This window comes from Diceros bicornis, chromosome 22, assembly GCF_020826845.1.
Source record: "Diceros bicornis minor isolate mBicDic1 chromosome 22, mDicBic1.mat.cur, whole genome shotgun sequence".
NCBI lineage: Eukaryota > Metazoa > Chordata > Mammalia > Perissodactyla > Rhinocerotidae > Diceros > Diceros bicornis.
In genome coordinates, this window is record NC_080761.1 from 30956566 (window position 1) to 30981595 (window position 25030).

Here is a 25030-nt window from a genome sequence, read left to right on the forward strand (position 1 = left end):
AACTTAATTTAATTAGTCTGTTTTGCTTTGGGTTACTTTAAGAAAATTTTTGGATCTGTTTTAGCTATTTTTAACCCATTCACCATCTGTAGTGGAGGTTCAGAAATCCTCATAGGCAGAAGTCCCATATAGTGATACCCTGTGTCTCTTGCTTCCCTCTGTTGAAATGTCCCATCTGAGGTCATTTAAAAAATTGTTGTATTACCTTATAATTGAATGAATGCTTTTCCTCCTTATTTCCCCCAAATTGTAATTCTTCCAATTTTTTCAAGATTGCTTTTAGTATTTTTAGGTCCTTGGCATTTTCTTATAAATTTTAGAATCAGCTTGTCGATTTCTATACACACACACACACACAAACACACACACACAGCCTGCTGTGAATGATTGAAATTTTGTTGAATCTATTGTTCTCTCCAAATTTTACTTTTGCTACCCAAGAAGCCTGAAGAGCTCCTGAAATATAAAAGCCCAGGGCGGGCATCCAGGGACTCACATGTTCTCTAGCAATTAGTGAGGTTGGACGTGACTGAGGAAGAGCTCACGTCAGGCTCCATCTTAGCAGTGGGATGCTGCCACTGCCCTCCAGCTCCACCGGTCTAAATGAGGTGAACTTTCCTCTCTGCTCTTTAGGAAGTAAGTTGCTTACTCTTCAGAATAGAAAGCAGGTGGTGCCTACCTGTTGAGAGTTGCTACATTAACACAGTGAGGCATCTAAAGATGCTTCTCCCGTCTCAGTCCTCTTCACTTAACCTTCCAAACAAGACTGCTACCTCTGAGTTGAACTCATGGCTCAGATGGAAAATTCATTTTTTCTCAGTATCTTCTGCAGCCTATTAGTTATACTTCTACAGACGTTAAACTGAGTAAGACCTTAAATGTGCTGGGAAACTGCTTACCACCATTTCCCCCTGTATTATATGCTTGTGCTTAAAAACCCATGAGAAATAAAAGTACACGTGAACAAACAGACATGTAGAAAATTAAATGCTTGTGACATTTTTACGAGTCTGCATGGGCATTTGTGCTGTAAGAGCAGTTATTTCTTCACGAAGCCCCAGGGATTTAGGTTTTTCTGGGTAGAAGATTTTTACCTAGCTCTTGTATTTTATCAAGAAAGCTTTCATTATTAGCTTTATTAGCATTATTAGCTCAATCTCAAGGCAAATTGAGATGAGTGACTTCTGCTGTATAAGTTTGGTAAAAGAAGAATAGTTTGGGGCCGGCCCCGTGGCTTAGCGGTTAAGTGCTCGCGCTCTGCTGCTGGCGGCCCGGGTTCGGATCCCCGGCGCGCACCTGCGCACCGCTTCTCCGGCCGTCCTGAGGCCGCGTCCCGCGCACAGCAACTGGAAGGATATGCAGCTATGACATACAACTATCTACTGGGGCTTTGGGGGACAAAATAAATAAATAAAATTATATAAAAAAAAAGAAGAATAGTTTGTATTAATTTATTTACTCAAATTCCTCTAGGAATTTTTATAAGATGGATGCTTGAAAAAATGTAATAATAATATCTCACAGATTATTAATTCATAGAAATTAGGGAGAAATAATAAAGTTGAGAAGGTGTAAGAGTCATCGGATATAAATGGAAATAGGCTTTTGGCCTGTTCACTGGGTAAGTTAGCTTCATTTCTTCAGCCCTCCCACCTTGCTGGCTCTGTGAGCCTCTATGTACACTATAGCATTTAGATTTACACCCTTTATTAACATCATTATATAGATGGAGAACCCAGTCAGGGAATTTCCCAAGGTGATATCTCTGTCGTGGTGCATCTTGTCAGATGGTGGATAACCCTCCTTCGAGGTGTGAACACAGATCAGCCTTGCCAGGTCTGATAAGAGAAAATCCATCTTGCTCAAGCATAGGAATCTTCTTTCCATCTACCACACAGGACTCTGTCACTCTGAGCCCTCGCCATAGAGGTCAATTTCAACTAACTGTTCTCTGCTCTCTGTCAAAAACTCATTGAGGAGAAATGATATTTGAGAATGCAGTGCATATTCCAATCTCAGTATTTAAGTTAGGTTCCTGTGTCAGTTTAGGTCACCCAGAATTACCCAGTTAGCCTCCATAACTTAACCCTTCACAGAGGTGCCTTCATTGAATTTCATTTCACTACTGTGTCCTTTTATTGACAGTCTATACAAGCACCATTATATAAACATTGTTGTGATTTTTATAAGGCTGTTATTAAAAGGTTGACTGCTGTACCTTTAAGTATTCTACGTGACAAAATCTTTTATCATTTAGTGTCAAGAAAAATTTGTTAGAGGATGAGAAAAAAATTACAATTTTCTTTCACTAAACTTTAGCTAGAATTTAACAATTTTGTCAGTTTTGAGGATAGACAGTGATGACATTAGCAGTTTCTGTGACTCTGTCCACAATAGAAATCACATGACCATTGTAACAGAGATCTCAAGATATTACTTACACTCACCACAAATTTGAGATTAGGATATTAATAGTTATTAAACCTGCCACTAGATATTAGTATTTAATACATTATTACAAAAGCATAGATAATTACCACAAATTTGTTTTTTCAATATTATTTCAATATAATTAGTTTCTTTTGTAATCTTGTGTGTTTTATCTTATGTATTTGAAAACATCATTCTGAGTAGGGGTCCACAGACTCACAAAGCAGCCAAAGGGGTCCATGGCACCAGATACTCCACTCTTACATGACCTTCCTGCCATGTGTGCATGTGGGCTTCCTGGTTCCCTCAGGCCTGATTCAGATGTTCCCTGTGATGAAGCCTTCTCTGGAGGGCCCCATCTGCTCTCATCTGAGCTCTCTTACTACCTTGCACTATTGTCAGCCATGTCTGTCTTCCCCACTAGCCTGTGGGCTATTTGAGAGAAGGGACTCTCTCATTCTTTTATTTTAATCCTCAGCACCTAGCAGTGTGCCTTACTTGTGGTAAGTCAGTCATCACTTTTTTGCTGCATGTCCGTCTTTGCATTACTTTTCCTCTTTGTGTTGTTTGCCAGCTGGTTCTTGGCTCTTTGGCTCAGAGTTTACTGCTGTAGAGTACTCATCAGGTAAGGAATGTTGATTTTTTTCATCTTTCTTTGTCAACACTGGCTTTCAGTATTTTGGAGTCAGCCTGTTGGATGTTAGCATGCGTTTGATGAGCCCGTCCAGGTATTGGGAACGTCTTCTCCCTATTCAGGTTGTAATCATTGATTATTAGCCATCTTTTCTCTGAAGTGTGGCCATTTATTTCAACATTGATGGAGTCTTAGGAGAGTTAGAGGGCTTTGTAATAAGGGCCTGTTTAATTTCTAAGCCCATTCCTGATTGAAGGCAACATGGTATCAGTGGAGAGAAAACTCTTCTACATTTGAACAGTTGGACCCTATTTTTGGTGCTCCCCTTTGGAGGTGGCTTAGTATGATGGGAAGGACAGGTACAGTAATGAGTCCTCAAAAGACTTGTTGAGAGTTTGTTTTTCTTTTAAATTAATACAGCCCTAAACCTGAGAATAAAATCTATTCATTTGACTGAAACAACATCTTAGGAATTAGTATTGATTATTAAGAACAAAATAAAAATGCCTGTTTTGTTATATCACATTTGGCCTAAATATGAGATATAAGTAAGTCAGATGAAATTTTATAGTAAATTTGTGTATCGTTCCACTATACAAAGTGTTTATTTCCTCAAGTCCTTCTTATATCATATTTATTGAACTGAAAGATAAATGTTAAAATGGTCTTTTCTTACTAAGTAATTTGGTTTCAGCTTTTTTGAGCATCTTAATTAAGTAGATCTGACTGTGGATTGGTTGTTGTTTGAAAAGGTTGGAAACTTGCAAGGACTCTGTTATTTTATTACATTTATTGTCTTCAAGAATTGCTAAAGAAATCAATAATGGAAAGTACAGAGACATACATAAAGAAGCAAATAAATAAAATCCTATTACCTAGAGTTATATATTGCTAACAGTTTAGTATATTTTTTATTAGTATTCTTTTTATGTATATTACCTGTATGTATGACAAACCATCACAAAACTTAGGAGCTTAAAATGACATCTCTTTTGCTGGTGATTCTATGGGTCATCAATTTAGGCTGTGCTCAGCTGGGTGGTTCTGCTCTGGGCTCGTTGCCCCAGTTATCTGTAGTCAGCTGCAGAACAGCTTGCCCTCTCTTGGCTGAGTTCTCTCACATGTCTAGGGCCTCAGCTCTGGCCCATGTGATCTCTCATCTGCCAGCAGGATAACCTGAGTGTATTCATATCACTGAGTCTAGGGCCCCTAGAGAGACAGCAGAAGTGTGCAAGGCCTCTTGAGCAAAAGGCTTTGAATTGGCTTACCATTACTTCTGCTGTATTCTTTTGGCCAAAAAAGGCTAAGCCACAAATCTAGCCCAGATTTGAAGGGTGGGGAAATAGACTCCAGCTCTTGATGGGAGGGCTGCAAAGTCAAATGGCAAAGGATGTGGGAAAAGGGAGAAGAGAAGACTCATGGCATTTTTGCAACTTACCGCAGTGTGTGTGTGTCCTGTGTGTACGGAGAGCATATGCGGTTATACATTCTGCATTTTTCATCACCAGATAGGCTCCAAATCCATGTTCTAATTCAATTCTGTACCTGTACTGGAGACAGTAAATGAATTCTTACATGAGAAGTGCCTCAAAAGGTATGTAGAACAGAGAAGGTACTCAATAAATAGTAATTCAAAAAGGAAGAAAAAGAAAATGTAACTTCTTTAGGTAACTGCTTGAGTTCCATCAGTCCCGCTTCCTGGTTGGTTTTATTTCTCCTCTGATTTCTTTCCACATTTATACTCCTGGTTTATGACACCGAGGCACTCATGATGGGAGAATACCTGCTTCTGGGCCCCACTTCAGCTTCTCACCAGCTCTGAGATCTTAGAAAAGTCACTTGACTTTGTATCTCAGTTACTTCAACTATTTAATGAAAATAAAAACTACCTCACAAAGTTATTGGGAGAATTTAATTAACTCATGTATATGGACATGTGTTGGAAACTCTAGATGTGTTATTATTTCCTAGGAACTCTTTGATGCTTTTGTAGAATTTCTAGAACATTTTCTTACTTAACAATTTTTTCACATCCCCAGCGTCTCAAACTGACTCTAGCTTTTCTTTAAAAGAAGTTTTTTTTTTTTTTTTAAAAAAACCACTGTTTGTTCATTTCTGCTTAGTGCATGTTAAAGAAAATTTGACTTTCACAACCTTAGCCTGCACACTAATCTTCAAAATACCATAGCCATTTCTTTAATCTGATGGAGCCCCTTGCATAACGTCTGTCTTCTCTGATCAGAAATGACATTCTTAACATCAATAGATTCTTAGGCTTTTCTGACAGCAAATATTTTTAAGGATGTATAATCAGTTATAGGGTATGCTTGTCAATAAATTTTTCCTGCAAAAATAAATCAGAAATCCTATCAGAATAGCATTATGAAAAAATTTGTTTTCCTTAGTACTCCTCATGAAATGGTCATGCTTGAAGCTTATGAAAATTTTTATTTAGATGAAGGCTGTATATTTAATTTGTGTGCTGGCCATCTTTCCAACCAGCCAATTTGCATAAATTTCAGGTCCTAAGCAGGAAGAAAATGGTTGTGGTCTAGAGTCAGTCTTTTCTCTATCAAGTCTGTATCACCTTTCTTTTCTCTTTACTGGCTGCTTCCACTTTCCACTCCCTGTGAATTTCACCATAAGCCTTCTTTAAATTCCCTCCCTCTACCTACATACATGCCTACCCACCCCCAAAAAAAGAGGAACATCGTCCTAAAACTCCCCTTTGCCCTTTTCTGAACAGTGAATGGTTAGAATCAGTCCTCTCCCATTCTGAAAATGTGTACTCGTCCTCACAGTTCCTTCATTCCTTTTTTCATTTGTTAGTTCACTCATTTGTTTATCCATTCATTGTTCATCTGGCAGCAGCAGTCTTGTACATGGTGTGCTGGGTACTGTGGATAAAAAGACAAGGAGATCCTGGTGCTGACCTATGGATTTTGCCCTGTCGTAGGAGGGACAGTAAATGAAAGTGACATTTGGCCAGGGCTTTAAGAGAGTTGTAAACAAAGGCTTTCGGAGCCTTGGGGGTGAGAGGGAGGAGACCACATTATGCCTTCCTTCCTAAGGACCATCGCTGTGTGCCCACGTTTGACGAGAGTTAGGGTCAGGAGTAGATGAGGCAAAGAGCAGGACTATGATGCTGGACTGAGCCTTGCCACGTGAAATCAGAGTGCTGAGCAGTCATACATGCCAGTTACTGAGTACAATAGGGAGGGGTGGTTTAGTAACCTGGGGCTAGGGTCTTAGTTATGTTCTCCATTTCCTAGAATGGAGCCAGTTAATATTTGCTGAGAACAAACTGCCCGTGAGTCTAGGTATTTTATGTACTTCATCCTATTTTACAGCAAACCTTTATTGTAAGTGTTATCCCTTCTACAGATGAGCAAACTGAGGCTGACAGAAGTTAAGTAACATCCCCGAGACCACACAGCTAGTAAGAAACAGAGCTTAGAATTCAAATCCGAACCATTGCCTCCTCAGAGGGTGAATTTCAGTTTTAATAACATATGCACAAAGGAACTAATATCATAGTAAAATACAGTACTTGCATTCTGACCACGAGTGTTTGTAAGTCAGTTTGACAGAGAGGGACATCTGCCAAAGAGAGCTGCTGAGACGAAGCCCTGTTTGGCCGTAATTGAAGTCACTCAGAGCCACTGTGTGTGGCCACACAGGTTGTGGATTTCACCTCCTAGAGTTATCTGTAACCTATACAATCTTGTGTAGCAGTGATGGGCCCGATTTTGGAGTTACATAACTGCAGACTGTACCTTCATTGGTATTTATTATTACATCTAAATCCTTCTCTTACTTTAAAATGTTAGATGTATTTAAAGGAGTTGGGCAGAGTAATGAGGTAGGAAACTAGGTAATTATTTCGGCATATGTCACCTACTGTGGCCTCACTGTTAAAGATTTCTGCTTCAAGCATAGTGCATTTAAACCACTACAGGCTTCTTACTGTTATCCTTTGTCAAGATGTTTACATACGTAATTATACCGAAAGGCATGAAAAATTTTCCCAACCAACCCAGCATTCACTGAGGAATGATTTTAAGGAGGAGATATCCTTTTGTTTTGTTAGGCATGTGAGAAAGTAGATGGCAGAGCTCACTTTACAAGTAGCAGACCCTTAGGAACACGTTTGTGGGGAGAGAGTTGCCTCTTGTCCAAATCATGAGCATCTTTGTCCTCGGTTCTTTACTCCAGGCCCTCATCTCCCACCTGAACTGTTGCAGTAAGCTCCACCAGCCCCTTCTGCACCTATAGCCTTATAGAACTAGATCATTTTTCTTCTGTACCTAAACCTCTCAGTGGCTTTGTAGGCTCACAGGATAATGTCTGGACTCCTTAGGATGGCCTAAGAGCTGCCTTCCTCCCTTCCACCCCCCATAGCCTGACCTCTGGGCCCTAGGCCATTTCTACAGTCTTCTCCTACCTGTTCTTCCCCTCTCCCACAACAGTAGGACCTCTTGCAGTTCCCAGAACAGAACAGGCTGTTTCCTGCTTCTTGGCCTTTGTTTTAGCCCTTTTTGAAATTCAGGGGAAGAAGGTAAAGCCTCTACTAGAACCGATAAGGTAAATGATGACACTTTATTTTCTGGTGATGTTCTAAATACCCCTCCTGGAAAACACTGAGATTTAAGGAATCCTGGCTTTCTGTAGGTATAGAAGACATGTCAGACTAATGTTAGTATCTTGGTAATTATGAGACCATGCCTTCTAGGGCCCATTTAGCAAAGGGCCTGGACCTTCCCAAGTGCTTGATTCAGGGTCTCCCTACTGGGTCGGAGCTTGTGGCATCAAATGAGTCAGGTCAATGAATGAGACTTGGAGTTGGGGAGTAAAGGGGACCCAGAGCTGGAGAGCAGATTTCTGCGTAAGATGTTGACTGACGTCTCTGCCCTGTAGGATTGGGTTTGTAGGAGTTTCTGAAAGGGGAGCAACAGCCTTATCCTGAAAAACAAAACACCCATAAGACAATAATCATTTCTGGAGGACTTACTGAGCCAGGCACTCTGCCAAACATTTTCGAGAGCAGCTTTTATCCCGAAGTCTTATGCTTCCATAGCATGATGTGTATATCCTGAGACCTAATTGTGGTGTTCCAGGGGGCTGTGAGCATGTGTGGAAGTAGAGTAGGAAGGAAAACAAGAATTAAGGGTGGAGTCTACAACTCACGCCCGTGTTCTTAGGGAAGCGTGCAGCCCATCCTGACTATCCATCAGTTATCAAGTTGATAATTGAACTTTACCCTTAACATTTAATTTAAAAATGAAGTGGTTCGTCTTGTGGGTTAGTTTTTCTTGTCTAAAATTGCCAACTCTGCCACAGGTTTTCAAAAAGTAGCTGAGTGTGTTTTAGGATTGAGCAAACTTGTAAATGGGTTCATGTTGTTTTAGCCAAGGTTCTCACTGAGAAAGCAGGAACATACAAGGATGAAATGGGGGGAAGGCAAGAAAGAACCCTGTGGGGATATCACCGTGAGCACAAGATTTCTAACACAGCTACATATGTTATTTATGCACACATATGTACATGTATTATGTATGCATACATGTATATACGTGCATATATTTCCTTTCTCTGCCTATTGCAAGAGTCAAGAAGCAAAGATACCCTGGTAGTAATAAGCATACCCAAGCACCTGAATCTTAGTCTCTAGTATCACTGCCTTCTAAAACAAACCACATTCCTCAGGGAAATTCCAGGGCTGGGGCAAGATGATCCTGGGACATCTTGTTAGGCCAGAAAGTAAGGAACTGCTTAAAAAAAGATGTTTAAAGGACATCAGAAACAGCTTGAAGAGGCTTCTGTTGGCCAAATCTGGGATAGTCTGAGCGCCAGAATAATTTAGTATGAATTATAAACAATGAGGGAGGAGGAACTAATAAGTCCATACTGATAATGGATGGTCAGATGGATGGATGTGGAGACTAGGAAACTCTTGCTTAACAAATGCTAAGTGCCAACTAGTAAATGTGGAGGGAGTGCTAGAACAGGAAAAATCAGCATATCACCACCATCGTAGTAAAGATGGGATCAGGTAAGACTCATCACTGGACGCTAACTCTAAATAGAAGTGTATAGGAACAGGATATTTGCATGGTGTTAACATTTCTTCCACAGATCGCTTATTAGTTGTAAGGGAAAATAGTGATTATAAAGTGGAGAAATTGGACCATGCTTTGACGAGGATCAAAGTTAACATCACCGTTGAGAGACAGACAAACATCGTATGTTTCCAGGTGTGATACCCTGAGAAGCATACATCATCCATGTGGTATTCTGGCCAGCAATGGATAACTGAATCTAATCACGGGGAAACATCAGACAAATGCTCTATTGAAAAAGCAGAGGGAGGGAGAATAGTATCCTTCAAAAGTATCACAGTCATAAAAGACAAAGAAGGGCTGTGGAAATGTTCCAGATTAAAGGAGACTAAAGACACGTGGCAGCTAAAGGTAGTACCTGACTCTAGGCTGGATCATGTACTTGGGAGCAGGGGAGGAGGGCGGTGCCATAAAGGTCATATTGGCTCAACTGACAAAATTGGAATATGTATTGTAGATTAAAGTATCTTATCAATGTTGAATTGACTAAAGTTAGTAACTGTATTGTGCTTATTTAAAGGAAAATCCCTATTCTTAGAAAATACACACTGACATATTTAGGAGTAAAAGCCCATAATGTATGTAGCTTATTCACAAGTGGTTTTGCGGTGTTAATATTTATATATATACACACGTATACGTATATATAAAATAGAGACAGGAGATGCAAAAAAAGGAAATAGTAAAATGTTAATAGCAATAGATAAAAATAGATGAATCTAGGTAAAGAGTCAAAGAGTATATGGGTGTTTTTGTACTATTCATATTCTTACAACTTTTAAGTTTGAAATTACTCCCCATAAGAGGTTAAAAAATTAAAAAAACATGTCATGACCAAGTCAATGATTATTTTCTAAGTAAATATTTCTCTTTTTTCCTGTGCTTTTCTCTCCTCTTTCTCGCCTCTTCTTTAGAAGTCCAAGGCTGGCGAGAAGGGCATCTCCGTGGGGCAGACGGTCATCACGAAGCATCGGAATACCCGGTACTACAGCTGCCGAGTGATGGCGGTGACCTCGCAGACCTTCTACGAGGTCGTGTTTGACGACGGCTCCTTCAGCAGAGACACGTTCCCTGAGGATATTGTGGTGAGTAAGTTTGTGGGGTGCCTGCTCCCCAGTGCACTTTTTGTATAACTAAACCAGCTGAACCTTTCAGGAATCTTTCTTTTGGAATAACTCATTTTACTTAATATCCGATTCAGGTGTGCTGTTTTCCCACCGCAAAGTAGTATTGTTATCTAGGAGGGTCCTCAGACTTCATCATTCTAAATAGTAGCCAGGTGAACTTAGACTTATCTTCCCAAATTCTTTTTATTAAATAAGAAATGTAAATGGCCAGGAAACATAAAATGTGAATTCACCTATTCTTTTCTATTATAAAGTGTTAGCATATTTGAATTCCTTTACTGCTTCTTTTTCTTTATGCTTAACTGGAGACTATGGCTTTTATTAACTGACCTGATGGTGACATCTGTGATCTGATAGAACATCTGTGGATGTTTCGTATGGGAGTAACAAAAATCACACAGGAGAAAGGCTCAGGTTTTTACTCAGGCTCAGAATTTAACTGTGTCTGCGACGGGATGTGCTCACACACAGACCTGTCTGTCTTTCTCGTCCTTCCTTTGTCGCCTCAGTGAACAACTTGGGGCTTATTCAGAGGAACTAGGAATGTGTCTCAGGGGCTTGCTTTTTAGCAGGATGTTTCACAAGAAGAGCACTTGCCACAGAAGGTTTTTGAAACTGAGGTCAAGTCACATAACTGGGAGCAGGTTAGTCTTCTGGTCCTCTTGTTTTCCCTTCTGTATTTAAGGGGAGTACCATTTTGGTGAGCCAGGCCTCAGTAATGCAGTTGTAACTTCTGCCTTGTCCTGGGTCTGTTGGTGCTTTGCTCTTGTTTATACTTGGAAAGATGTTTCTTAATGACTCTTTAATAGTAATAGTTACACGTTATGTGCAATTGATAATTAAATGTCACCTTATGAGCTTGGTCATAAATATTTCCAGAAGTTTGGTCTCCTGGGACCAAAGAGACATTGATTCAGTCAGTTTTGTTATGCTTACTTCTTTATGCCATTAAGAGGGACAAGTATGTAAACAAAGTGACCTTATTTGACAGATTTTAAAGCAAATGAATTTAGACAAATTAAAAATCCCTGGACTTGATCATACACCAAAAGGGTGAATCATGTTTCTTTGCAGAATTCTAACTGGAGCTTCACTTTACTGCGTTGCCGTTCATAAACAGCAGCCCTTAGGTAACATGCTCTGCTTGTTAGAATAGGTCGTCCCTTCAAACACTCAATCCACAGTCATTGGGTACCTGCTGTGTGCTCAGCGTCACACTGGGTACTGGCAAAGATAACGAGAAAGAAGGTATGATTCTTGCCCAGTCTGGTAGATGGGTGCTTTCTCCACAGTATGATAAGTGTTATAAATGAACCAGAGGCAACTTAGCACCTGTTGGATCCAGAAGAACAAGTAAGAGACTGCACAGCGTTAGTGAGGGCTCACGCTTTCTGACGTGGACCACGTGCCAGGCACAGCTTCAAGGACTTGATGTGCTTGAATTTATTTCATCCTTACAACCCTACGCGCCGGGCGCTATGATGTTTTACATTTTGTTGCTGAGGAAACTGAGACACAAAGAGGTAAATAACTTTCCCGAGGTCACACACAGCTAATAAGTGTCGGAAGAAGTGTTTAATTCCACAGTCTGACTCCAAGGGCTCTGTTCTTTTTTTTTGTTTTGTTTTTTTGTGAGTTGGACCAGCCCTGAGCTAACATCCAATGCCAATCCTCCTCTTTTTTGCTGAGGAAGACTGGCCCTGGGCTAACATCCATGCCCATCTTCCTCTACTTTATATGGGATGCTGCCATAGCATGGCTTAACAAGCGGTGCGTCAGTGCACGCCTGGGATCCGAACCGGCGAACCCCGGGCCGCCGCAGCGGAGGGCGCGCACTTAACCCCTTGTGCCACTGGGCCAAGGGCTCTGTTCTTAACCCCTGGGAAGAAAAGACATTTAAAGCAGGAGGAGAAGGGATGTGCAGGGACAGGAAAGGCACAAAAATATACAAGAGACTGAGGCCAGGCCCGCCTGGGCTGCATACTTATTTCAGAATTGACCTTCTTTCCTGCAAACTAAAAGTACTGAGCCAGCAAAAGAGAGAAGCCTTTGGTGGGGAGCATGGTGGGGATAGGATAAAAGACTTCTGAGCACTAATCCCAAAATCTGAGCAGATAGGTAGGTCTTTATCCCTGATGGTGTTGAATGAATCCCAAATTCCCTCTCACTTCACAAGCCTCCACACTCCCAGCTGATTCTAAGCTTTCCTGGAATGTCTTCAACTTGAACCTTGGAAAAGGGTGTCTGTGATCCTAGGAGTTTTTTGAAATTCCACAAGTCTTTCCTTTGACACCTTCCATTCCCACTCTTTGTGCACCCAAACAAGTTTGGTTTTAAGTATGCATGGATGTTGTGAGAACATAGGCTCTAAAGTTTCTAAGATTGTTGGGGAACACCATAGCATTTAAATCAACCAGAATGAAAAGGCAAAATTCTCTACAGCTGGATTAGCTATTACTTAGCATATTTGATAAGGGTTTAAGGTTCAGCAGTGGGTTGTGTGTATGTGTGAGTGTGGGTGTGGTCAAGCTCTAGCCTTGGAGGGAGGGGACAGTGACATGAGTTGACCCCTAGACTGGAGAGGGGGCATCTGTTTGAATTTGTGTGAATGATCATTTCTTCAGGGGAAAAAAAGTTATAATTGTCTGTGAGCAGGTCTTCTCTCATTCAGTCTTTCCCCCCAACCACTCCCCGCCATCCTCATTTCTTATATTTTTGGTGGCTTGTTCCAGGCCTCTTACACCAAGTAGGAATATTTCAAGCATGTTGTATTTTCAAATGTCACATACTTTCTAATAGTGTCACCATTTGTTGGCTGCTGTGGCCTTTTCTCCTTTGTTATCTTGGTGCTGAATGAGGCGTCACCAGCTTTACTTCTTTGGTGGCTTTATAGGGAAGGTTTTATTTTTCCTTATAGTATTGTATTAGAGTTCTCTAGAGAAATAGAACCAATAAGATGTGTGTGTGTATGTAATATAATAAATATATTAAATATATTATGAATAAATATACAGTCATGCGCAACGTTTCAACAAAGGTCTACATATATGATGGTGGTCCCATAAGATTAGCGTCATATAGCCTAGGTGTGTATGTGTGTAGTAGGCTATACCATCTAGGTTTGTGTAAGTACACTCTATGATGTTCACACAATGACAAAATCGCCTAACAATGCATTTCTCAGAACGTGTCCCCATTGTTAAGTGACAGGTGACTATATTTGTGTGTGTGTGTGTGTGTGTGTGTGTATGATTTATTATAAGGAATTGGCTCATGTGATTATGGAGGCTGAGAAGTCCCAAGATCTGTAGTCAGCAAGCTGGAGACCCAGGAGAGCAGATGGTGTAGTTCCAGTTGAAAGGCCTGCAGGCTCAAGACCCAGGAAGAGCCGATGTCTCACTTCAGATCCAAAGGCAGGAAAAAGCTGAGTCCCAGCTCGAAGCTAGTGAGGCAGGAGGAGCTCCCCCTCATTCGGAGGAGGTCAGTCTTTTTGTTCTATTCAGTCCTTCAGTTGATTGGATGGGGCCCACCCACATTGGGAGGGTAATCTGGTTTACTCAGTCTATCAATTCAAATATTAAAGTCATCCAAAAACACCATCACAGATTCACCCAGAATAATGTTTGATCAAATACCAAATATCTGGGCATTGGTGGCCCAGACAAGTTGACACATAAGATTAACCATCACAGATATATTGTCCTGGGGCATTCTAGAAGACTGTTTCCCTTGTGGTGCCAAGCTCTGGTGCCACAACTCTCACTCTGTGACGGAGTGTAATTTCTTTCTGTAAAGCAGCCACATTGTTTTGGTCGGTTTGTAGCATGCTGTAGATCCACTCCATTAGCCGTGTACTTTGTTCTGGTCATCATCTAGGTTCCCAAAAGGCGAAGTCATGGATTTTATAGAGCAAGCTTTTAAAACTTAAGGGAGTATCAAGGATTGATTGAGGTCACATTGTTTCTCAGTGAAATTAATGAAAGCTACAGGATTAAATGCCTTTGTAGTATGTCAACTAGACTTCAGTTTGAGATAGAGGAATTTGATGTTATATTTTAAGATATAATGTATGTGTACAATTAAGGATATTATAAATATATTCACATATAAATTGTGGTTATTCCCATATATGATATAATGTAATGTCTTAACATCAGCATTTTTTAATGCCACATGGCTTAATTGTTATGATCATCCCACATGCACCTTTGATATCCATCTATATCAGAACTGTGTTCTGGGAGACGGGGACCCTGCTTGGTACCCTAATGGAGAGTTTCATCCAGGAGATAAGAAAAACGTAATCAGGTGTGTTTCTGTCTTGCAGATTGTGGCAGAATAATTATTTGATGGAAACACTAAATACATTCCACATTCCTCAGAGAAATCTTGTTTTCATTAGGTCATATACTTGTGACGTCTGAAACTGGAGGTAGAAAATGATTTTTTCTTCTGTTTGTCTGAGAACTCTCTAATCCACACAGTGTGCTCATTGGGTCTGAGTGCCGCTGGGCAGGCTCTGTCATCAAACGCAATGTGACTTCAGTGTCACTGGCTAGTGAAGAGCCAGCTTCTCTAAGCTGCAGGTCCTCACTAACTAGAACGCTGTAAGAGTGCAGCACAATTTCAGTTTTTAACTATGAAAATAAAATTTAGTATTAAGTTTAATCATTTCAAACTATTTATATGACATAAATATAGTCCTTTATGAAGCCTGATGCTTTAGTAAAGAAAGTTACATTCCCTTGTTTACAGAATCACTGATTACAAATCATTTTATAAACCCAATGGAAGAGAAACCTTTAATGCAGGCTGGCCTATCCATCTTAGAAAATAAATTACCAGGCATTAAAATGCCTATGTTAGGGTGTTGTGACTAGAGAGAGTATTTGGAGCAGGAGGGAGAAGCATTCTTTGAACTACCAGGAAATTTCTTTTCATACCTAGGTACTTGATTTTTGTGATAGCCAGAAAAATGTCCAAAAATTTTTCTCTCAAAAATATACCTGCAGAATGTGTGTCAGCCCAGTTAAACTCAGCATGCAATCTGTAGCTGTCAAGGGAAGTAATAAAAGATGTATTGCTACACGCCTCCATCTGTCAGTCTATGAAATTGCGACACGCTTCCTGATGAATTTTTTTGTCTCATACTATTTTGATGGGAATGGAAGTGGCCTCCCTGAGAGAGCTCGAGGAGCATGGCGATTCTAGGGCCCCTTTTAGCCCGCACTAAAACCCGGGTCCTCCAGCATGCCCACGTTGACACTCGAGTGATGACTGCTTCCTCTCTTCTGAACGGAGAGCTCATTTCGAGGGACGAGGATTGTGCAGTGTGATCTGGATAGTTCTGGCATGAGCACTTAACATTTACCACTGGGCATGAGAAGAGAAACAGGACCATTTAGAAATTCGACAGCAAGAGTCCATCACTGAAATTTCCATGAGGACTTGCTACATTTTTCAGCCTCTGTTGAAATGGGAACTAAGCACAAGAACTATACTTTTCCGGATTCTCAGGATGGAGTGTCATGGCCGTTAGTTTTTGTGGGCTGTACAATGCAAACTGAAGTTCTCAGAGCTCATTGTTTTTCTCAGTTATAGGCAAATTGCTTACACTTTCAAGCCTGTTTTTTTTCCCCACTGAGAAAGGGAACAATAATTTCTATCTTCTGAGATTACTGAAAGGACTAAATAAGCTAAGTGCCTGACACAAGGTAGGCACAAAATCAAATTTTTTAGGATTTTAACCTCACTCTGTAGAATATTTTTTTCTTTTTTTCTCCTCGTCTAGTTTTTGCTGCCCTTTTCTGGTCCCGATGAAATTTGGTTAGAAGATGTGTTCTCAGAACTATATTCCTGCTTGTTAGATTAAACAGGTACTTGCACGTGTGAAATTTCGCTGAGTCAGCTTATTGTTTCCACTTGCCATAAAGCAGCCCTAGCATCTTTAGACTTTATGATAAAGATATATATATAAGTATAAGTGTATAATATATAATAGTATATATAATTCTCTGCATTTATGCTTGTATTTTTCTGAATGTTTAAAGTGTTATTTTATTGGCTTTTTTTTTTTTTAAAGAAAGGCTTTATTTTTTATTTTTTAAAGATTTTATTTATTTGTTTATTTTCCCCCCAAAGCCCCAGTAGATAGTTGTATGTCATAGCTGCACATCCTTCTAGTTGCTGTATGTGGGACGCGGCCTCAGCATGGCCGGAGAAGCGGTGCGTCGGTGCGCGCCAGGGATCTGAACCCGGGCCACCAGCAGCGGAGCACGCGCACTTAACCGCTAAGCCACGGGGCCGGCCCTCATTGGCTTTTGATAACAAACTCTACTCCAAAGTAAATTCTTGCTCATTTCACAGATGTGATATTTGCCAAGTCGCAAAAAAATGTTGATTTGTCCAAGCTCCCCAAACTAGGTGGTGACAGCGTTAGGTTGGCCCCCTGCACTGCATTGCTTGTTCCTCTGTGCTTTTGGGCACCTTCCAGGAAGTCTGCTCTCTGTGACTTGGTGTAGCTTTGAGGGAAGACCTCATGCCTCCTTTTACAGACATGGTGTGGGGGCTGCTCAGTGTTCAGCACCCCACAAGCCCCCACTTGGCAAGCATAGGTTTAGGGGTGACTCTGAATGTCCTGGAGGCAAAAGAAAATGTCTGAGGGGGTTTGAGAAACTAAGAAAAAGTTGTTCCCCAATATACTTTATGCTATGCATCTTGGCAAGCATTTTTGGATTCCTTTTGGCTCCTCTATTTTGAGGTACCCTGGATTTTCAAGTCAGGTGGAAGTTGCATCCTATCCCAGACCATCTGTGGTATGTTTGCTCCAGACTGATGTCCCTTACTTCCTGCCCCCTGCCAGTCCTGGTTCTTCTAGAATCCATGGAAAATTTACTTTTCTGAGCCTTCAAATTCAGCTGACAAATTTTATTTTATTTATAAATCTAATAATTTTTGCATAAAAAATAAGAACAAACTCATTTGTTCCTTGATTAATGTTTATATAATATGTAAATTGACAGATCAAATCCTAAACATTTTGCTTTAAGTAATCAAATTTCCTTGGCCATCTTAACTATGATTATAGATTTAATATATTTAATTGTCACAAGTATCACAATTTTTCTAAGCACTTAATGCCCATAAATCTAATAAATCAGACATTAGCTTAGTAGTTCAAATTCTGCTAAGTATTTTAAACATCTTCAAAAAACAAACAACACTTTATAGCAGTATAATATTTACAAAACACATTACTGCACCTTTTATAAACACAATTTACAGTAGCTAGATTGTATTTAAACACAATTTAATTGGTAGATAAGTAGATAGAATCTACTCACCAAAGGGGAGCAATATTGCTATATTGGCTAGGAGTTTACTAAGAAAAAATAATAAAAAATCCTCAAGGCCATTCAGAAGCATAGAGTCTAGTTGTACCTTTGAAGTGGAAACTCACAGTTACTGGTCAGGGGCTCCTAGTTAAAGTCAGCTTTCGTCTGATTCATCAGCTCTCTAAACCATGTGCCCTTCACTGAGGACCTAGCTAGTCTCTTTTTTTTTTATTTTCTCTTTTTGAGGAAGATCAGCCCTGAGCTAACATCCATGCTAATCCTCCTCTTTTTGCGGAGGAAGACCGGCTCTGAGCTAACATCTATTGCCAATTCTCCTCCTTTTTCTCCCCAAAGCCCCAGTAGATAGTTGTATGTCATAGTTGCACATCCTTCTAGTTGCTGTATGTGGGATGCGGCCTCAGCATGGCCGGACAAGTGGTGGGTCGGTGCGCGCCCGGGATCCAAACCCGGGCAGCCAGCAGTGGAGCACGCGTGCTCAACCGCTAAGCCACCGGGCCGGCCCCTAACTAGTCTCTTAAGTTTCAGAAACTGTCTCTTAAGTTGGTGGGGTTGGTACTTACCAGGTGCTGGGATTTTATTCCCTTTTGTGTAACTCATGTCTGGCTTTTTGCCTTAAAGCCTGGGCCATACTATTGGAATGTTGAAACCTTTCTTTGAGTTGGACTCCCTTTCTTTCTTATAACTTGTATGTATCTCACTGACCACGATTCTGTAGCCATCATATTGACCATTTCCATTTAGCACTGGTGATCCTCTGAAGAAAAGTATGTCGTTGGCCTGATGTCCCATGCAGGCGATTAACTAGTTGCCCTGAAGACACACTGTCAGTTATGTTTTTCTTCAAATATATGCCTCCCTCACTTGACAGTACTTCTCTTATTTCTCTTTTGGTAATTATCTCAAGGTGATTGGTTTGGGGAACTTATTCCCAGGAGACAGAATCCTGGTGTTTCTTTCCCATCCTTTTCTTTCCAGAGGAACTCAAGGTATAGCCTCTCATCTTCAGCCTAACAAAATCAAAATAACTACCTTGAACTTGAGGGCAATGTTATTAATTTCCAGGACTTCATCATCATTTCTCAGTGCAGAGCTTAAACCCAAGGATGGCAGGCACCATGAACCAAATCTACCCTGTGTTTGGGAATGTCCAATGATAGCATTCTTCTTGAACTGTGTGTTCAGCACTGTGCTAGGCACCATGGGGTATTCAAAGATGTATAAGCATAGATGTAGGAGTGATCCTGGGTGTTCTGGAGGCAAAATAAAATGCCCAAGTGGGTTTGAAAGACTAAGAAAAAAGTCGTTCCCAGAAACATTCTGTGCTATGGTATCCTGGGCAGCTCCTGGATTTTCCAATCAGGTAGCCATGCAGACATTACAGTGGCAGAGACCAAGTTGACCAAGAGACACCTCTTGTCAGTGAGGCCACCACAGCTTTGAGAATTTGTGCCCTGTTCCAGCCCATGTGTGTTGTTTTATTCATCACTCATGCCCCTTACATCCCCTCATCCCCAACCAGGAGCTGATCTGAAAGATTTTACAAGAAAAATAACCATTGAAGCTTATTGAAAATAAGTTCAGAGATGGAAGCAATCGTGATGGACCACAGTGTTGAAGAACATCTTATCGGGGAGGAGAGAGATGAGCTGGGTTACTGACTTGAAAGAATTCTTTATGTATTCTAGATGTAAGTTCTTTGTTGGATGTTTTGCATTTTTTCTCCCAGTTTGAATAATATTTCATTGTATGGGTATAACATTTTGTTTATTCATTTGGTGGTTGATGGACATTGGATTATTTCCAGTTTGGGGTTATTGTGAGTAAGGGTGCTATGAACATTTGCTTTCAAGCCTTTGTGTGGACTTGTGTTTTCATTTCTCTGGGTAAATATCTAGAAGTGAGATTACTGAGTTATACGTTAAGCGTATGTTTAGCTTTATAAGAATCTGTCAGCTGTTTCAAAAGTTGCTGTACCATTTTGCATTCCCACCAGCAACGGTTGAGGTTTTAGTTTCTCCACATCCTTGTCAGCACCTGGTATTGTCAGTCTTTTGAATAATAACCATTCTAGTAGGTATGTAGTAGTATCTCAATGTAATTTTAATTTTTATTTCCCTAATGATTTTGAGCATCTTTTCAAGTGCTTATTAACCTTTCATACATCATCTTTGTTGAAAAGCCTATTCAAATATTTCATTTATTTTTACAATTGAATTGCAAGTTTTTTTTAAATATTCTATACATGAATCCTTTGTCATATGTATTATTTACAAATATTTTCTTCCAGTTTCTGTCTTGTCTCCACTTTCTTAATAGTGTCTGAAGAGCAAAAGTTTAAATTTTTTTTTTTACATTTACGGTATTTTTTATTGTTTATTTTATTATTTTATTGAGGTCATAATAGTTTATAACATTGTGAAATTTCAGCTGTACACTGTTATTTGTCAGTCACCATGTATATGTGCCTCTTTACCCCTTATGCCCTCCTCCAACCCCCTTCCCCTCTGGTAACCACTAATCTGTTCTCTTTGTCCGTGTGTTTATCTTCCACATGTGAGTGAAATCGTGCACTATTTGTCTTTATCTGTCTGGCTTATTTCACTTAACATGATACCCTCAAGGTCCATCCATGTTGTTTCAAATGGGACGATTTTGTCTTTTTTATGGCTGAGTAGTATTCCATTGTATATATGTACCACATCTTCCTTATCCATTTATTGGTTGATGGGCACTTGGGTTGCTTCTACTTCTTGGCTATTGTGAATAATGCTGCACGGAACATAGGGGTGTATAAGTCTCTTTGAGTTGTTGATTTCAAGTTCTTTGGATAAATACCCAGAAGTGGGATAGCTGGATCATATGGTATTTCTATTTTTAATTTTTTGAGAAATTTCCATACTGTTTTCCATAGTGGCTGCACCAGTTTGCATTCCCACCAGCAGTGTGTGAGGGTTCCCTTTTCTCCACATCCTCTCCAACATTCGTTACTTTTTGTCTTGTTAATTATAGCCATTCTGACAGATGTAAGGTGATAGCTCCTTGTAGTTTTGATTTGCATTTCCCTAATGATTAGTGATGTTGAACGTCTTTTCATGTGCCTGTTGGCCATCTGTATATCTTCTTTAGGAAAATGTCTGTTCAAATCCTCTGCCCATTTTTTGATCTGGTTGTTTGTTTTTTTGTTGTTGAGTTGTATGAATTCTTTATATATTTTGGAGATTAACCCCTTGTCAGGTATATGATTTGCAAATATTTTTTCCTGGTTGGTGGGTTGTCTTTTTGCTTCATTCATGGTTGCCTTTGCCTTGCAGAAGCTCCTTTAGTCTGATGTAGTCACACTTGTTTATTTTTTTCTTTTGTTTCCCTTGCCTGAGTAGGCATGGTATTCTAAAAGATGCTTCTAAGACTGATGTCAAAGAGGATACTGCCTGTATTTTCTTCTAGGAGTTGTATGGTTTCAGGTCTTACATTCAAGTCTTTAATCCATTTTGAGTTAATTTTTGTATATGGCATAAGATAATGGTCTACTTTCATTCTTTTGCATGTGGCTGTCCAGTTTTCCCAACATCGTTTATTAAGGAGACTTTCCTTTCTCCATTGTATGTTCTTAGTTCCTTTGTGGAAGATTAGCTGTCCGTGGATGTGTGGTTTTATTTCTGGGCTTTCAGTTCTGTTCCATTGATCTATGTGTCTGTTTTTGTACCAGTACCATGCTGTTTTGATTACTATAGCTTTGTAGTATGTTTTGAAGTCAGGGATTGTGATGCCTCCAGCTTTGTTCTTTTTTCTCAGGATTGCTTTAGCTATTCGCGGTCTTTTGTTGCCCCATATGAATTTTAGTATTCTTTGTTCTATTTCCATGAGGAATGTCATTGGGATTCTGATTGGGATTGCATTGAATCTGTAGATTGCTTTAGGTAGTATGGACATTATAACTATGTTTATTCTCCAATCTATGTGCATGGAATATCTTTCCATTTTGTTATATCATCAGTTTCTTTCAGTAATGCCTGATAGTTTTAATTGTATAGATCTTTTACTTTCTTGTTTAAATTTATTCCTAGGTGTTGTATTCCTTTTGTTGCAATTGTAGATGGAATTTTATTCTTGAGTTCTCTTCTGTTAGTTTGTTATTAGAGTATAGAAATGCAACTGATTTTTGTAAGTTGATTTTGTGCCCTGCAACTTTGCTGTAGTTGATTATTTGTAATAGTTTTCCGATGGATTCTTTAGGGTTTTCCATATATAGGATCATGTCATCTGCAAACAGCGCGAGTTTCACTTCTCCCTTGCCAATTTGGATACCTTTTATTTCCAAAAGTTTTAAAGAACTCTAAATTATCAATAGTTCTGTATGGATCATGCTTTTGGTTCATGTCTTAAGAAATCTTTGCCTAACTCAAGGTCACAAAGATTTTCTCTTATGTTCTCTTCTAGAGAAGTTATATAGTTTTAGATCTTACATTTAGAACTATGATCCATTTTGAGTTCATTTTTGTGTCTGGTGTGAGGTCAGAGTCTAAGTTCTGTAAAATGAAAACCACACAACCTAACGTAGTAAATTGTTCTAAGGATTAAATGAGAGAATGTCTGTCATCATCATAGTGCAGCATCTTACTCATAGTAGGTGCTCAAAAAATGTGTTTCCTCTCTTCTCCTTGACTAACTTTCTCAAAATTGCATTACAGAAGGGAAAAAATCCATTTTAGGTGTTTCTTTTAATATTCTGAACTTCTAGAAAGCCATGTTGGAGAGCTCATTTGTAGATCCACTTAATATCAGGAGTATTTTGGAAGTGTGTGTTGTATAGATCTTCAGAAATTTAATTTCAACATTATAATTTCTATATTTAGAGAAAGAGTAGAAAATACCAGATAAAAGATGGTTGCCTCTGCAATGAGATCTTAAATATGGTGAATGTGCTTAGACCTAAGAAATCCTTTGATATATTCTAGATCAGTGTTTTCAAGATCATATTTCAAACCAGGACATGTTTTGTTTTTCCAAAGAAAGAAAGAAGGAAGGGAGGGGAAAAAAAGGAAAGAAATTTTTTTGTTAACAATTAACGAATTGTTAACAAAATTAATGAATAAGTGTTTACTCAAAGAAGAAATAAAATTCCAAATTTGCCATTTGAACTTCTCTGTCCTAGCACTTATCTCAGTTTGATGTATGACATCCACTAACCTTTGAGCTTCTTGAAAGCAAGGACTATGTCTGTTTGAGTTACTGCTATGTACCTAGTTCTCAGTACAGGGCCTGGTTTATAGTAAGTAGATAATAAATAGTTGTTGAATTATAGACTAAATAAATTAATATTAATAGCCATTACATATTCAAGTATTAAATTTGTTATTCTAGTCATGCCTTAGACAATTAGTATGTTATTTTAAAATTCATAGTCAATATCAAGAATTGTTTTTAAATTTGAGTCCAAGTTCATATTGTAAATTTCATGTCCTTTCCAGGTAAAGAATATTTAGTCCTTAGAGTAGGGCTGTGTTCTAGCAAGCCTTCAGTATTTTGGCTTCCACGTAAGATTTCTGTATTTTTATGTCTCTAGCCCTGAAAATATTTGAAACCACTGGTTTAGATAAATAAATTGTTATGTACTGTCCTGCTGCCATGAGAATGAGAAATCTTCATGAAGGAGAGGGCGAAGGGACATGATGTCACTGAAGCTGGTGACTCCTGTGTCGCCCAAGAACAGGACTATTGGGAAATGTCTCCAGTGGTCTTAGCAGGCTCCCACACGAACGTTCAGCTCTGAACTGTGGATATCAGTGGCATCATTTCTAAATCTCAGAGTAGGGCTGAATCAACTTCCATTTAATAGAAAATATAAACATAATGAAAATTCCTTATTCCTTTTAATAAATGGATGGCCAGATGTCACATATTATAACATCAGAATGTCATCATAACATCAGAATGTCATTATTGACCCTTCCATTCCTCTTTAAATGAAAATGGCACACCACCTGTCTATGATGCAAGGTTTCAAACTCTTAAATCTTTCCTTGTTCTAACTTCATTTTGATCTCAAACGTAGATACTGTGACCCTGAGTGTGGTATAATCATACATGTTTCATAAATGCCTTAATTTCCAGAGCTAACCCTTCCTGTAGCACATTGTAAGCACAATGTTATGAATACAATTTCTGAAATATGTAGCTAACATGGAGACCTTCCTGAGGCAAATAGTCAACAGGGAGCTGCTTGTTTACAGGCCCTTTTACGTTATCTTTCACCTCTATCCAACCTCGGGTGCGAACACACCAGGATATAGCACATAAATTGGTGAGACATCCCAGAAAATATTGGGCTCCTAAATCACCAGAGTTTATGTTCCTGTTTGACCATGGGGTTTGAATTATTTTGGTAGTAGAGTGAACTTAGATTATTGTTTGATAAGTATATCCAGTAGAAGTCATATTATCTACTTCCTGATGAACCAACACGACCTTCATTTTATTATTTCCTTTTCATACCTTATTTGAATGAGATTAGCTGATTTTTATGGGTGAGAGAGAACCAGTAATAAATCTTGCCTTTTGTTTTACTAAATAAATTATATTTTGAGGTCAGAGTATGTGGGGAAAGGGAGAAGAGGAATGATATAAGGAGATGTGGAGAGAGAACGGAGTGAGTGCGTTTTTTCCTTCCATCTCTCATCTTTCCCACAGTCAGAAAATGCTAAGAAGTGAGTGAAAACTTGGAAGCTGTGACCTGCTATAATCTTTGTTGGTTGTATGTGTTTCTACAAAGCAACTGCTCTGCACCATCTGATTTCTTGGCTTCTATAAAATGGAGGATAGTGTGTTTGCAAGTCTTTTATGCTTTAGATGTTTTATCCAATACCGTGAAACATAAAGAATGTTCAACTCCTTCTCGGTATAATATACAATGTGTTGAATAATGTTTCATACATGGTTTTTCAGATCCAAGTAGCGTTTTTCCACCAATAATTGATGCTGCTGTGATCTGTGCCTGAAAAAGATTCCTTTTGCAGATTAATGGCTAACAACTTGGTTGAAAGGGAAGGAAGTTTTAAAATTATACATATTTCTGGTAGTATAGCTATAAGGATATAGTTATAGGTTATTGTTTTTAAAACATGCCTGATATTTACCCTTTTTAGCGTTTGGTTAAGAATAATCTGACCTAATGATTCCTTAATATGTGAAATCCTCTTTTTTGAGGGAGTAACAAATGAAATTGAATCTTCCAAAGCAGTTTATCTGATTTATACCATAAAAATAGTGACTAGCACAAAACAAGTCAGGCTTTAATCATTGCATTCTAAGCAGCCAATATCTGAAGCCTGTTGAAATAGGAACCATAAGAGACCTGTTGAAAGAATG

At 39.2% G+C, this 25030-nt stretch overlaps 1 protein-coding gene across 5 annotated transcripts in view; it reads left to right on the top strand.

Annotated features, from left to right (window-relative positions):
* The window catches only part of KDM4C (lysine demethylase 4C), a 389693-nt gene that overhangs the window by 340003 nt on the left and 24660 nt on the right, over window positions 1-25030 (top strand). For all 5 annotated transcript variants that reach the window (XM_058565774.1, XM_058565775.1, XM_058565777.1 and 2 more), the window contains exon 19: window positions 10098-10268. In XM_058565774.1, coding sequence (XP_058421757.1) covers window positions 10098-10268 — 171 coding nt within the window. The remainder of the gene's footprint in view (window positions 1-10097; window positions 10269-25030) is intronic.